General features: G+C 40.0%; 1 protein-coding gene across 1 annotated transcript in view; it reads right to left on the bottom strand.

The window, feature by feature from the left end:
- The window catches only part of LOC137174375 (zeta-sarcoglycan-like), a 41,661-nt gene extending 30,262 nt beyond the window's left edge, over positions 1-11,399 (bottom strand). The window contains exons 1-2 of the mRNA XM_067579610.1: positions 11,039-11,399; positions 3,031-3,225 (exon numbers count right to left, since the gene is read on the bottom strand). Coding sequence (XP_067435711.1) covers positions 3,031-3,225; positions 11,039-11,077 — 234 coding nt within the window. The 5' untranslated portion in view covers positions 11,078-11,399. The remainder of the gene's footprint in view (positions 1-3,030; positions 3,226-11,038) is intronic.
- Between the last annotated feature and the right edge of the window lie 848 nt (positions 11,400-12,247).

Genomic DNA, 12,247 nt, shown 5'->3' with positions numbered 1-12,247 from the left:
ATCCAGACAAAAAGGACACCTAAACAACCCATGTGACTTATCTCTAGACCAGTAAAGAAGTTAAGCATCTATGTTTGCTTGTGAAATATATTCTGTTTACAATGGCTGGGCAATGAGAAATGTTTTTTGTATAATTTGAGCAATGTTCATGGGTGGTTTGAATGCTGCCTCCACTGAATTAAGAGTGGAGGCAGCCTTAAAAGTACACAATTATCATGGCAGATTTATAAATGCTGCCAAAGAGATTAAGTGGTCACTGTTACTTTGTTGTCCTTTAAGCAGGATATCTCATAATCCTAGGAGCACATTTCCACTGACCTTGGAGGACATAAACAATTTATTTGTTTGTGATCTTTATGTGGGATTTGGCCATGAACATGAAAATAAGACTTAAGCAAAGGAGAAACCTTACTGATTTTACACATGAAGCTCAATTTACTAGCGATGATGACTCCTATTCAATTGTATAATGTCTTCTGTGGATCTGGCAGAGCTTTCTTACTTTCAGACTTGTAGTAGAAAGTGTGTTTTTCAAACTGGAGATGTGATTTTGAAAAGCTATTGGTTGCATTATGGGAAGTGAAGGATCAAGCATTTTTATTATTTCATTACAGCTTGACCTACACTACGGGCTAAAAGTCAGGAAATCTCAGTCTTTGCTGCTTTAATTAAAAAAAAAAAAATCTGACTCTTGTGAACTCCCTAACTAAAAATCACTGGCGTGCCCCTTTAAACTACTTCTTACTTGGCAGACAGGCATACTTTTTTAAGTTGAGAGTTTGAGCTGTAGCTACAGTTTAAGCTAACCTGACGTGCCAGATGGTTTGTTACACAGAATGATCTGAGAAGTCGTCCTTGGACACTGTTTGGAAAAGGGCAGGCATTTTCAAAAAATACTTGGCAGGTGATTGGATGAACTATCTGGCCATCACCGTCTTACAATTACACCGTCTTGCGTCTTGGACACCAGTTCATAACTTGAAGCCTGACAAGATGGATTCTTGCATGATGTTGATGTTGTGAATCCAGCTGCCACACGAGGTAAGTAACATCTGCATTTAAGATGAAAATCTCTCATAACACTTGCAGTATTGAGAACAACTTCATTGTCAAAACCAAGCGGCAACTACCACACCTTGAGGCTGAAGCTAGATGCTGGCTCCAAAAAATCCTTGCTCCAATTGACTCCCATTCAAAAAGTATCAACTTCTCTTTAGAAAGTCGATATTTTTTCTGTTTAAAGACTAAAAAAATATGTTTTTCTCCACACATGCAGGTCTATTGTGTTTGTGGTTCAGGAGTGACACTAACAAGACCCTCACAGGATGATGTCATGCAATATTTGGGTAAATTTAATGTTACTTGATTACGAACCAATGGGTGACATCACACCTCATTATGTCCATCTCTACATACAGCCTATGGTCAAAACAAATGCTTTTGGGCAGTAGCCTATAGTCAGGGTCATGTGCCCCAACACGTGGTCATACTCTTGCTGAAAGACAGGGACAATCTGTGATTCCTGGCAGGATACTGTGCCATTTGTGAGATAGTGGTAGGACCTTTTATTCTGCTTGTCCACTGATGATAAATTGTAAATCCTTTGTGTATACAGGACCAGGAGCTCAGATTAACTTCTAAATGTTAAAGTTAGTTGGAGAACTTCTCTCCAACAGCCTTCTAGTGATGGTTGGTAATAATGAATGGTTGTCAGTGACAAATAAAACCACAATGTACTATTGTTCCAGTAAAAAGGGGGTATATGTTGGCACGTGTTTTCTTATTGAGCTGCCCATGTTCTGAGAGATGGGGAGCAGTGGAGTACATTTTCTGGAGCGACACCAACAGCACTGATAAGGTCTTTTGCTTGTGACACAGATTGATGGGAGGCGAAGGAGTAGAGGAGTGATAGCCAATAGCCAGGGGATGCATCCGTCACAGAGGGGAGATGCTGCCATCAGGGGTTTGTTGACAAAATGGTAAATTGTGTGCAATGTCCCTGAAAATGTCACAGGGACTCGCAGCGGCTGTGTGTTTGGTTTTCGTTGGAGATGAACACATCCTGTGTCAGCTGGTGCTGCTGCCAAGTCTTTTCTAATTCTTCATCAAATTCAGATGAGCCAAAGCACACAACATGAGAGATGGTGTTTGTATGATGAAAAAAAGTCTTCACATCAGGGTTTGTATTAGGATTAGTATTAAAGGTCAACACTAAGAAGAAAGAAAGCAAAAAGAAAGATCTATACATACAACTACAAACTGTAAAATTAGTTTTTATAGATAAACTCTTCCTCAAACTTTCAGACAGTAAACTATGCAAAGTAGTCCGATGCACATTGATGCTATCATTATTTGTGTTTCTTCTATCATTGTGTTTTGTCTTTAAAATTCATGTCACACTGTTTTGAGAACACAGTAAAAAAAACTTCCAAAAAGTAATTTGGTACAAAGTCTTGCTGTGCACTAGATGCCAAGTACTTACTGTTTGTTGTTCTGATCTAAAATCACAAATTTCTAAGCTTTTTATTGTACAACTAAAGTTAACTTTAGAGGGCTAGCGATAAGCTATACTGTGGGTATTTGTTTAAGTCTGTAAGAGTTTAGCGGCATTTAACAAAGAGATCATTGTGCTTCACAATATTTCCCAACTGAAGTCTCTTTAAAATGTTATTTTGCAACTTGAAACTTTGCCTTTTCACATTCATGGGTTTTCGATGGCTGGTTGAACAAAAACAAGAAATCTGAAGGCATAACCTTAGGCTGTGGGAACCTTTTAGGGTTTTTTTTGTTGTTTTGTTTTACAATTTTCTGATATATTATCGATAAAATGATTGATGAAAGTTGTAGTTGCAACCCTGCAGTGGACCTTTATCCAGGAAAGAGTACTTGTCAAGAACAGTAAAAATGTAAAGTCTTCCAACAACTGTTGTCCCAAATCAGTTCATAACAAACAGCAGCCAAACACACAAATATGTTGATGCCCTCTCAACTTTATCAGCTTTATTTCAGAGGAGGCTGTGCTGTACTCACCACTGAAAAATTCATGACCTTTATGATCCAGACGGTGAGGGCCAGGTTAACTATCATGGTGACCAGCAGCAGCAGCAGGAAGAAATAGAGGCATCGTTTCCTCCAGCCGTACAGACCCACTGGGTAGACGGCATCACAGCCTGGTCGCTGGAGGTGCAGCGACTGGGACGCAAGAATAAACTGCTCCTGGGTAATCTGAAACACACACACACACACAGGAGCCTTTATGTCAGATGGCTATCAAGGATAGATTCACTCCACGGAAGCAATCACATATTCTAAGTGGTTATTAACTTGAAAGCACCACTAACAATGACTCTGGGCAGATGCACGACTGTGTTATCTTACAATTTTTTGAAAAGTGGTGCTACTGAATAAAGAACAAAAGATGAAAGCATGGCATAAATATAAGCTGAGTATAAGCTGAAACATCCTTGTTTCTTGGTAATTAAATGGACTGAGAAGGACCTACTTCAATATGTTATACACTGGGAACTGATTTTTAACATTTTTAAATAAAGGTTGCAGAATTATTTGGGGGAAATTACTATTTTCCCTTGTTTACAACTCTTGTGATGACATACGTGGAAACAGCGGCCCATACATAGTTCTAGAAATTGAACCGGTAGCAGAGTAATCCATCAAGCTCTGTGCCTAAAAGACAAGGTCATGTGGGTGACTTTATTTTATTAAGAGATACCAAATCAGAGGGCCCATTCTGAAAAAAAAAACCCAAAAGGTGCGGTGTTTCATTCCAGTATGGGAATTGGAGATCATCAGTCAAGATTCAGTCAGGATTCATCGATCAAAAGTTAGTAATCAGTTGTGGGAATAACTGACCCAGAAGTGGAAAAGCCCTTCTTTGTCAAGATAATAAATAGAAATCTGTGGCCAAATTTAGTTATTAATGTGAATAATTTAACTGAAAGTCCTAGAAAGCAAGTCCTGAACATTTCTGCTTGTTTTTATGTCCTTTACAATGAAAATCATGTATGAATTCATGGATTTAATAACATGTCACAGCTTTGTTTGCGATGCTAATTGACTTACAGCTAATCAGCTTCCCCCATGCACTTCGCCTTGTTGTTTTCTTTAATAAAGTGAAGCCAAAATTTTGAGCGTTTACCATGGTCCATCTTTCACTACTGATGTGACATCAGCCATGAAATCTCGTATCTAAACGAACCGACATGCTGTTGCCTTGATCCATGAAATAGACAGGTCCTGGCAGATGCGAAGCCTTTGTTTGCAACAATAAAGGGTTATCCCATTTAGGAACTGATAAGCAGGTACCTAGTTCTCAGCATTTTGGACTTGATTCTAATTTGGAACCAGTTTTCGGTTCCCAACCCCGTCTATGAGTGGCAGCTTCCTGCAGCTGATCTGTTTACTGCTCCCCTTCGGGGGAAGATCTTTATAATGTACTGCCCTCCAACCTTTCACAGGAAAATATTTCAGACAACACGCACACTAAGTAGGCTTTATGGAGATACATCCAGCAGAACATATGAAACTGATGGAAACGGTTGCCACGGGTGAGCTTTAAAACCAAGGCAACCCAGTAATGTTTTGGGGTTTTTTTGTAACTGAAAAGCATCTCTAAAGCACATTTGAAATGTTCACATTATAAAGAAATGACAGGTGGCTTTTCTTCCACTCAGTACTAATAAAAGTAGGGGGCGGATTATGAGACAAAGGGCCAATTTAGTGCCAGAAAAATGTTCTCCAACCTGGCTGAGTAACTAAGTGCCTGCCAGCCTCCGAGAACCTTCTACATGCGAGCTCTGATCTGAGATCAGAGAGGATGATGTCTGTCAAGTGCGGTCGTCCAGGCGAGGGTGAGCAGTTGCTGCTCTCCACCCGATCGTGTCTGCCGGCTGACAGTATGAAACTCCCCATCAACGGGGAGCAAAGCTGGCTGAGCTCTGAACTGTTCTGTTCAGCTGTTGTCGGGATGAATTCATACTGAGGCGGCCTGCCATCCCACTCTCCTGCATAGATAATGAATAAAGCAAAGCGCCTGGTCGTGCAAACCAAGATAAAATGTTTAAGCAGCTGCAGAATGTTTTATGGTACCCACCTATGTCAAAGACTTTTTAAAAGTGTCTCGTACTTTCACAGGAGCAATGTGACAGTGTAAAATGCTTTAATTGCATGAAGCACACATCCATAATTGACACACCTGTGCAGTCTTCCCCAGAGGGACTCCAGTGAGTATAATGCATGCGTGTGTCAAGTCAGGATCCATGCTCTGCAAGCTTTATTCATACTCAGCAAGTCATTAGCATAGGACACTGAAGGCAGGTATCATTAGATTGTATGTTTTCCTGACAGGCTCTCATTAACCACGGCACAGGAAGCACTATTCAGCTCACCAAGCTGGTGACTTTTCCAAAGAGGAACTTAATTTCTTGACCAAGCTTTAAATAGCAGAAGAAACTGTATCCTGATGTGTGTTTAACTCATCAGCACATAGATTTGCTTACAGAAGGAACAATGCTACACATAATGTCTGTTTTTACTGCAATAAATCAATATTCCCTCAGAAATGATTTTTTTGGGATTATAAAACCACTACAGACCCTGAATCCAAATTTTTTTGTAAAATTGTGTAACAGTGCACGTCAGGCAGGATGTGGTGTATCAGGTGGTTAAGGGCTGGTGCTAGAAATAGGCATACGTCTCGCAGAGTGTCAGGAGTTAATAAAAATACCTGTATTTTCACTTTATCCAGTGCTTTAAGCTTTTACTTAAAACAGGGTCATCATCTAGAGATCACCATCTAGAGCTGAAACCATTAGCTGTTTAATTGACAGAAAATTAATAAGGAACTGTTTTGATGATTAATCCTTTCAGTTATTTTTAATATTCGCTGTAAAATTCACTAGTTCCAGCTTCTCAAATGAGGAATCTTTATCGTATGTGACAGTAAACTGAATATCTTTGGTTCTTGGGCTGCTGGTTGGACAACACAAGCAATTTGAATATGTCCCATTAGGTTCTAGGAAATTATAATGGGAATTTTTCATTATTTTCTTACACTTCATAGCCAAAACGATTATTGTTTAATTGAAAAAGAAAAAAAAATTGCAGATTAATCAGTAATTAATTATCAGTTGCAGCCCTAGATTTACATTAAAAGCTGCAACTAACAAGTATTTTTATTTATTTCTTTTAATTAAAAAGTGACAATTACTACTTCCCAGAGCTCAAGGTGACAAACTTCAAATGTTTTGTTTTTTGTCTGACTAAAAGTCAATACCCAAAGTTATTCAGTTTACTATGATACATGACAAAGAGAAGGAGCAAATTCCCCCATTTGAGAAGTTAGAACTTGAATGTGAACCACTTTTGTCCATTGACTAATAAATTAATCTGATAATTCTAATTTACAACCTTCCTAAAAGAATAAAATGTCAATTCTACAAATTTGTATTTTTAAAAAATTGACAAAGTATTTTACTGGCTTAGACTTCAGCTGCCCAAAGTTTTACAAAACCACCAAAATGTAATGTTTAGGCTATTTACTGAAGCCTCCAAATCCTTTCTGTAACTCCCATCATGCACAGCATTCCTTGGAAGAGCATGAATGATTGGACAATCTCTAAACCGGAACGATAATAATACAGGGTGGCGCTCTTCAAACATGGCATCTAACAAGAGTCTTCCGCAGGCTTACCACTGCCACACAACTTAATCCACCCTTTACGTGACTGTTTCCTTGGACGAACAGTTCAGGTCACATCTGCCGGCGGTGGCAGATGTCTCACAAATGGATGTTGCGACTTTGCAGCAAACACAAATGACCCATATCGCTGGCCTAGAAATGTCAGTGATTCCAATTTAACCAGTGATACAGCTGAGGGACGAATGCATTATGAGAGGTGCTTACACAAAGGCTGAATATAAACTCTCAGTGCAGTGTCACACAAATTTCACAACTTTCCACAATGTTGGAAGAAGTCTTATCTTAACTTAGAAGTCTTAACTACAGTCTAACAGACACTTAAACTTGCACAGACCATTGTGTAATTTTATTAACATAACACCAAGACAAAACGGCTTAAAACCCAATCTTTTAGCCTACAGAAATGCCCCTGCTGGACAGATTTAGTCTATTTCAATCCACTGTTGCTAGGGGAAACGTCAGCCCTTGTAATTTCTATGGCAACCCCGCTATTCCCAACGCAAGTGGATCCTGTGATTTCTTTGCAAGAGTTTCAATGCATATATTACCCCGGTCGAGTCACGCATCCTAAAGCTCGGTTATTCACAGAGCAAATGGAGGACTGCATAGTAGCTGGCGTTTTGTCAATCTGTCGTTTCAGCATGCCGGTCACAGCTGACTCTCACAAACACGCCGGCTGTATAGACTGATGGCGGTGTCCAACAGCAGCGGGTGTGAGAAACAACTTTGACTTTTAAGAAACAAAATATTGATTGCAAAAGGAGCTGTGCAGGCATGTCACACTTTGTTGGGTCCCAATTTATCAGTTCAGGTCTGACAATTACAACTTTATATGCAAAAAAAAAAAAAAAAACACTGTGAGGCAATGGAGTTAGTGAAAGAGGCTGAATAATTCCACATGTCAGGTAGAACAATTTAAAAACCTGTACCATTAATACTTCTGTGTCCTGATAATTATTAGAAAACAGAAGTAGTGGGGGGTTAAAGGTCACTGCAATTGCTTAACATTGGCTTGTATGATACAAGGCTGGAAAACAAATCCAATTAATTCCTACTTAAATTCACTAATATCACAATTTTCAATAAATCGCCAAAATTCCATGTAATTAAACTGAAAGCTACAGCTACAATAACCAATGGCCTCTTACCAGAAATTCAATCAACCAATGATAACCTGTTTAGAATTGTTAAATCTTCAATACAATTTGGTCAGATTGTATTCAGGGATTAAAGCAAGAAAAGATTTGCGAGCCTGAAAAGTTGTCCAGCAGGAAATGTGTATTGAAATAAGTATTATATCAATTTGAAACTGCTGTACGCCTGAAATCAGATATGGTGCCTGAGTACTTTAACCACTTTGTATTTAATTTGCACAACATTAGAAAGGAAATAAGAGGCACTGATGTATTAAAAAACATGTCATTTAGGGTCCTCTTAGGTATAGCTTCATTATTGTAAATGATACCGTCGCCCACAAAAAACTATATCAACAAACACACAAACACATAAACTTCCAGGCCCAAAAAACAGTCAAGAAGCACTTTGTAGAAGAGACTTTCTCTCTCTACTCAGAATAATTGTTGGACTGGGAAATGTGCTCTCATCCTCACTGTTTTTAGAATTCTCATCCGAAGAGGCCTGTTTGTGCACAATTATTCAGATTTATCTATGATGAAATGATCCAAATACGTTCTAGTGCACTAAAGACAAATGTCAACAGATGACCGGGCAGATGGATCTAGTACAAAGCTACGGATAGTTTACCACCTACAACCCAAGTCGTGATTACATACGGTTTCTATTCATAGAAACTAAACACCTACACAGTAACTTGCTTCTCTAAAAGTACAATAAAAACATTGATCTCTGTAGATCACGCACTGCGCTGGGAAAGTCCTTGTGGATTTGTTGCACGACCATATTTATGTGTTCACAACGCTACTTTATCAACCCCCTTTTAAGTTTCTGCTGAGATCTGAGTGTGTCACTTTCCTTTCTGCTCCGGGGTGGTTGGGCAAAGGAAAGGGGTCCTCAGAGCTTTAACTACAGATATTACAGCTGGATCCAGCCAAAACCAGCAATTACCCAGCAGTCCCTACCCACTGCCAGCATGCCTCATCTTCACCAATTAGCGTGGAGGGTGATATTCTACATGCTGTTTTGATCAAACGGTGACATGCTGCAGAGGCAGCAAAATGCAGCTGAGAAGCCCCTAATGAAAGAAAATGAGACGTTATTAATGCCTGATAATGTTAATCAGCAAATCGGCTAGCGCTCTCTCGCTCAGCGGTGCCACAGGAGTCCCACAGGGCCGTCTCAGCAGGTGGTAAGAAAACATTTGAGATACACTAATGACTGAAAAGCCTGTACTCATCAGTCCTGCGTATGAACACCCGCACAATCGCTGAGGCAGCAACGAGGAAAACGAATGGACACAATCCTGGCACAAGTCTGACACAGTGTGTTAAAGCACCTATTTATTTAGGTTCTGTGGGCTTTTCAGTTTGACAGGAAACCCAATCAAAGAGACAGAGAGGCCTGAATACAAGACTGTAACTGGGAAAGCCAATTATACATGAGCCACTTTTCAAATGTGCAACTCAATGCATTGATGTAACCATTTCACATTTCGTTGATTTGACAATCAAGCATGTGAGTGAAGGTGCCGCTGCCAATAGTTTCTCTACCTAAGATGCGAAATCCAATTTCTGTGGCTCCATCATCTCTGGTGGAGTTACAATAGCTCTAGAGCTTGTTCAATGGGTTCATATTTTGCAGCTTGGTTGCCCTTTCTTTACAGATGGATGGCGGTGCAACAAGCTAACCCTACTGTAAGCACGGCAACAGCGGGGATCAAAGATCTCAAATAAGTCCGACACAACGGAGGGTCGCAGCTGTTCAATCAGAGCACACAGCCAACAAGACTGAACATCACAGGCTGTTTGAAGAGGTTTTTCAGAGAGAATTTCCTTCTGCGGCTCTGCTTTTGATGACGCTTTGATGAAAAATATTTGTACATGGCTACCCAAAAGTGTGCAACAAAACCGACCTTATTGGCATGCTGCAACTCTGACCTTTGCATCATTTAGTAATGTGGAGAGCTTGGTTTGGAAAAGTCTCGAAAATGTTTGCATCTCTTTCAGTCCCTGCCTGAGGGGCTCTGACGAAGGAAAGAAGACGACAAACTGCTGATGTAAACAGACAGACACTTCTCCACAGTACACTAGCTTTCCTTTGCTAATCCCTAGTAAATCCTTGGAGAGCCAACAGGGCCATTTTGGACAGCACCCCATAGGCGTCATTTGCATTCATCAGCCGATGGAGCGCGCAGAGGAATTGCCAGACTGCACACAGCATTATCAACAAAAATAATGTCTCAAAGCATCTTAGACAAATCCTCTGTTTCAATTAGAGCAGACAGTGGATTCCTACACTTCCTAGAATTCAAAAAAAAACTCCAATTAAAGGTGACAAATGAGCTGAAAGACAAACTCGCAGGCTTGTCCCTCCTGAGTGGGAAGCGCTGGATCAGTTCAGAGCCAGTGTGAGCAGGGGTGATTTCTTCACTGATAAGCGTGACCCAACCACTAAGCCCAGAGCTCTCTCTGTGTGTTTGTGTGTGTGTGTGTGTGTGTGCAGCAGGCCAATGGATGGACATGAGTGCACAGCCAAACAGTAGCTCTGCTGTGTGGGTTTTTCTGACACCAAGCTGCTTTTTTTTGCACTGCAGCACGGAGACGAGATGCACATACTGTACCAAGAGGTTACTGCCTCCCCCTGCTAGACTGGAATGATAATGAGAAACCAATGCAGGCAGAATATTCATAGGCTGTCACATTACTGTGATACTTCAAGAGGAAGAATGCATAGAATATGAAGTATAGTGCAAGAGGGAGATATGTAAAGAACTCCAGGCAGGCTTTTCTGAGGTGTTTGAGCGCTGGTCAGTGGTTATTAATCATCACACTCCTGCCTGGAGAGAGAGATGCAACCACTGCAAGATTCAAAGAGTAAGCAGACAGTTTACATTTATATTTAATCAGCTGGGATTTTCACTGAAACAATTGAGGCAGTGATTGCACCTGTTGCAGAGAGGACTCATGGGAAACCCCAGTTAGGACTGCTGAATAAAACAACACCATTGCATGATTCACACATAGTTAATATATAATCATAATCATCTATGTATGCACGGTAAATCAAGGTTAAACCTCGCGTGCGTGTAGCGTTATTAGCATTCAAACTAGTTCCCATTTCACCTGTTAATTATTTGTTTTAATTAAAGGCATTTTAAACATTTTTGCGTGATTATATGCTTACCTTTAGCGTCTCTATGTCGAGAGTAGCCGACTGCTCCATGTTACAATCTCATTTGTCACAGTTACATATTTCCACAAAGTTCATTAAAAAAAAAGAAAAAAAGGTAAACGCACGAAATTCAGCCCCGCTGCGCGAGACAGCTGCAAACAATCACGTCCAATGTTTCCGTCCAGTTATTATTATTATTTTTAAATATACACTAACTATGTATTCAGTATATTTTAAGACGCATTCTGGAGCTGCTGTTCAGACAGGCTACAGTCTAATTAAGAATCGCGGGATCACTTTTGGTTCAAGGAGCCCAGACGATTCGCTCTCCTTCAAAACTCAACCACCGTCAAGCCACACGGATTGAGGGGCGACGCTTCCGGTGTATAGATTTTTAAAAAATGAAGTTCATTTGTTGAAGCATTGTAGATTCTTTAGGACAAATGCAAAGGAGAAAATAATGAGAATGTTGTACTTCCTTGTTTTTTTTTCTCTTATTTTTTATACAGTGTATTTTATATTTTTGTTTATACTGTTGTTGTCATGGCAATGACACTTTTTTAGGAACACTTGTGCAACCTGTGCACACCAATACATCATCTCTGCTATCATTTCTCCTTTTATGAAGTTTCTACATTTTCAGTTTTTGTTGACATTGTCAGAAAGGTGAAGATTCTACTTTTTCTTAATTTTTGAGATCCTTCATTTTGCCCAGGTGGGGCAAAATATTAGGAACACTGTTCACTCCAGTGTATCACCACCACCCACACCTGGTACTAATACATAATCATCATTAACAAGTTATAAACTTCATGAGAGTAGAAATTATGGCAGAGCTGTTGTGTTGGGTTGACATCTTTCCCGGAGTTTTGTGCTTTCTTGTCTTGCAGGTGTTGACCTTCGGTTGTGGACTGCCTGCTGTCCCCTTGGTCCAGCTTGATGTTCACTGCTACTACTATTATTATTAGTCATATTTCTATTATTATTATTTTTGTTATTGTTATTATTGTTGTTGCTGTGCATCTCTGTGTGTCTCTCTCCCCTCTCCCTCGCCCTCTTTCTTTCTCTCTAAACCCAACCAATCAAGGCAGATGGCCACCCACCTAGAGCCCGGTTCTGCTTGAGGTTTCTTCTTGTTAAAGGGGAGTTTTTCATTGCTGCTGTCGCCAAGTGTTTGTTCATGGAGGAATGTTATATAAATAAACTTGACTTGACTTGATA

Source organism: Thunnus thynnus, chromosome 22, assembly GCF_963924715.1.
Source record: "Thunnus thynnus chromosome 22, fThuThy2.1, whole genome shotgun sequence".
Taxonomy (NCBI): domain Eukaryota; kingdom Metazoa; phylum Chordata; class Actinopteri; order Scombriformes; family Scombridae; genus Thunnus; species Thunnus thynnus.
This window is presented reverse-complemented; position numbering and strand designations above follow the sequence as displayed.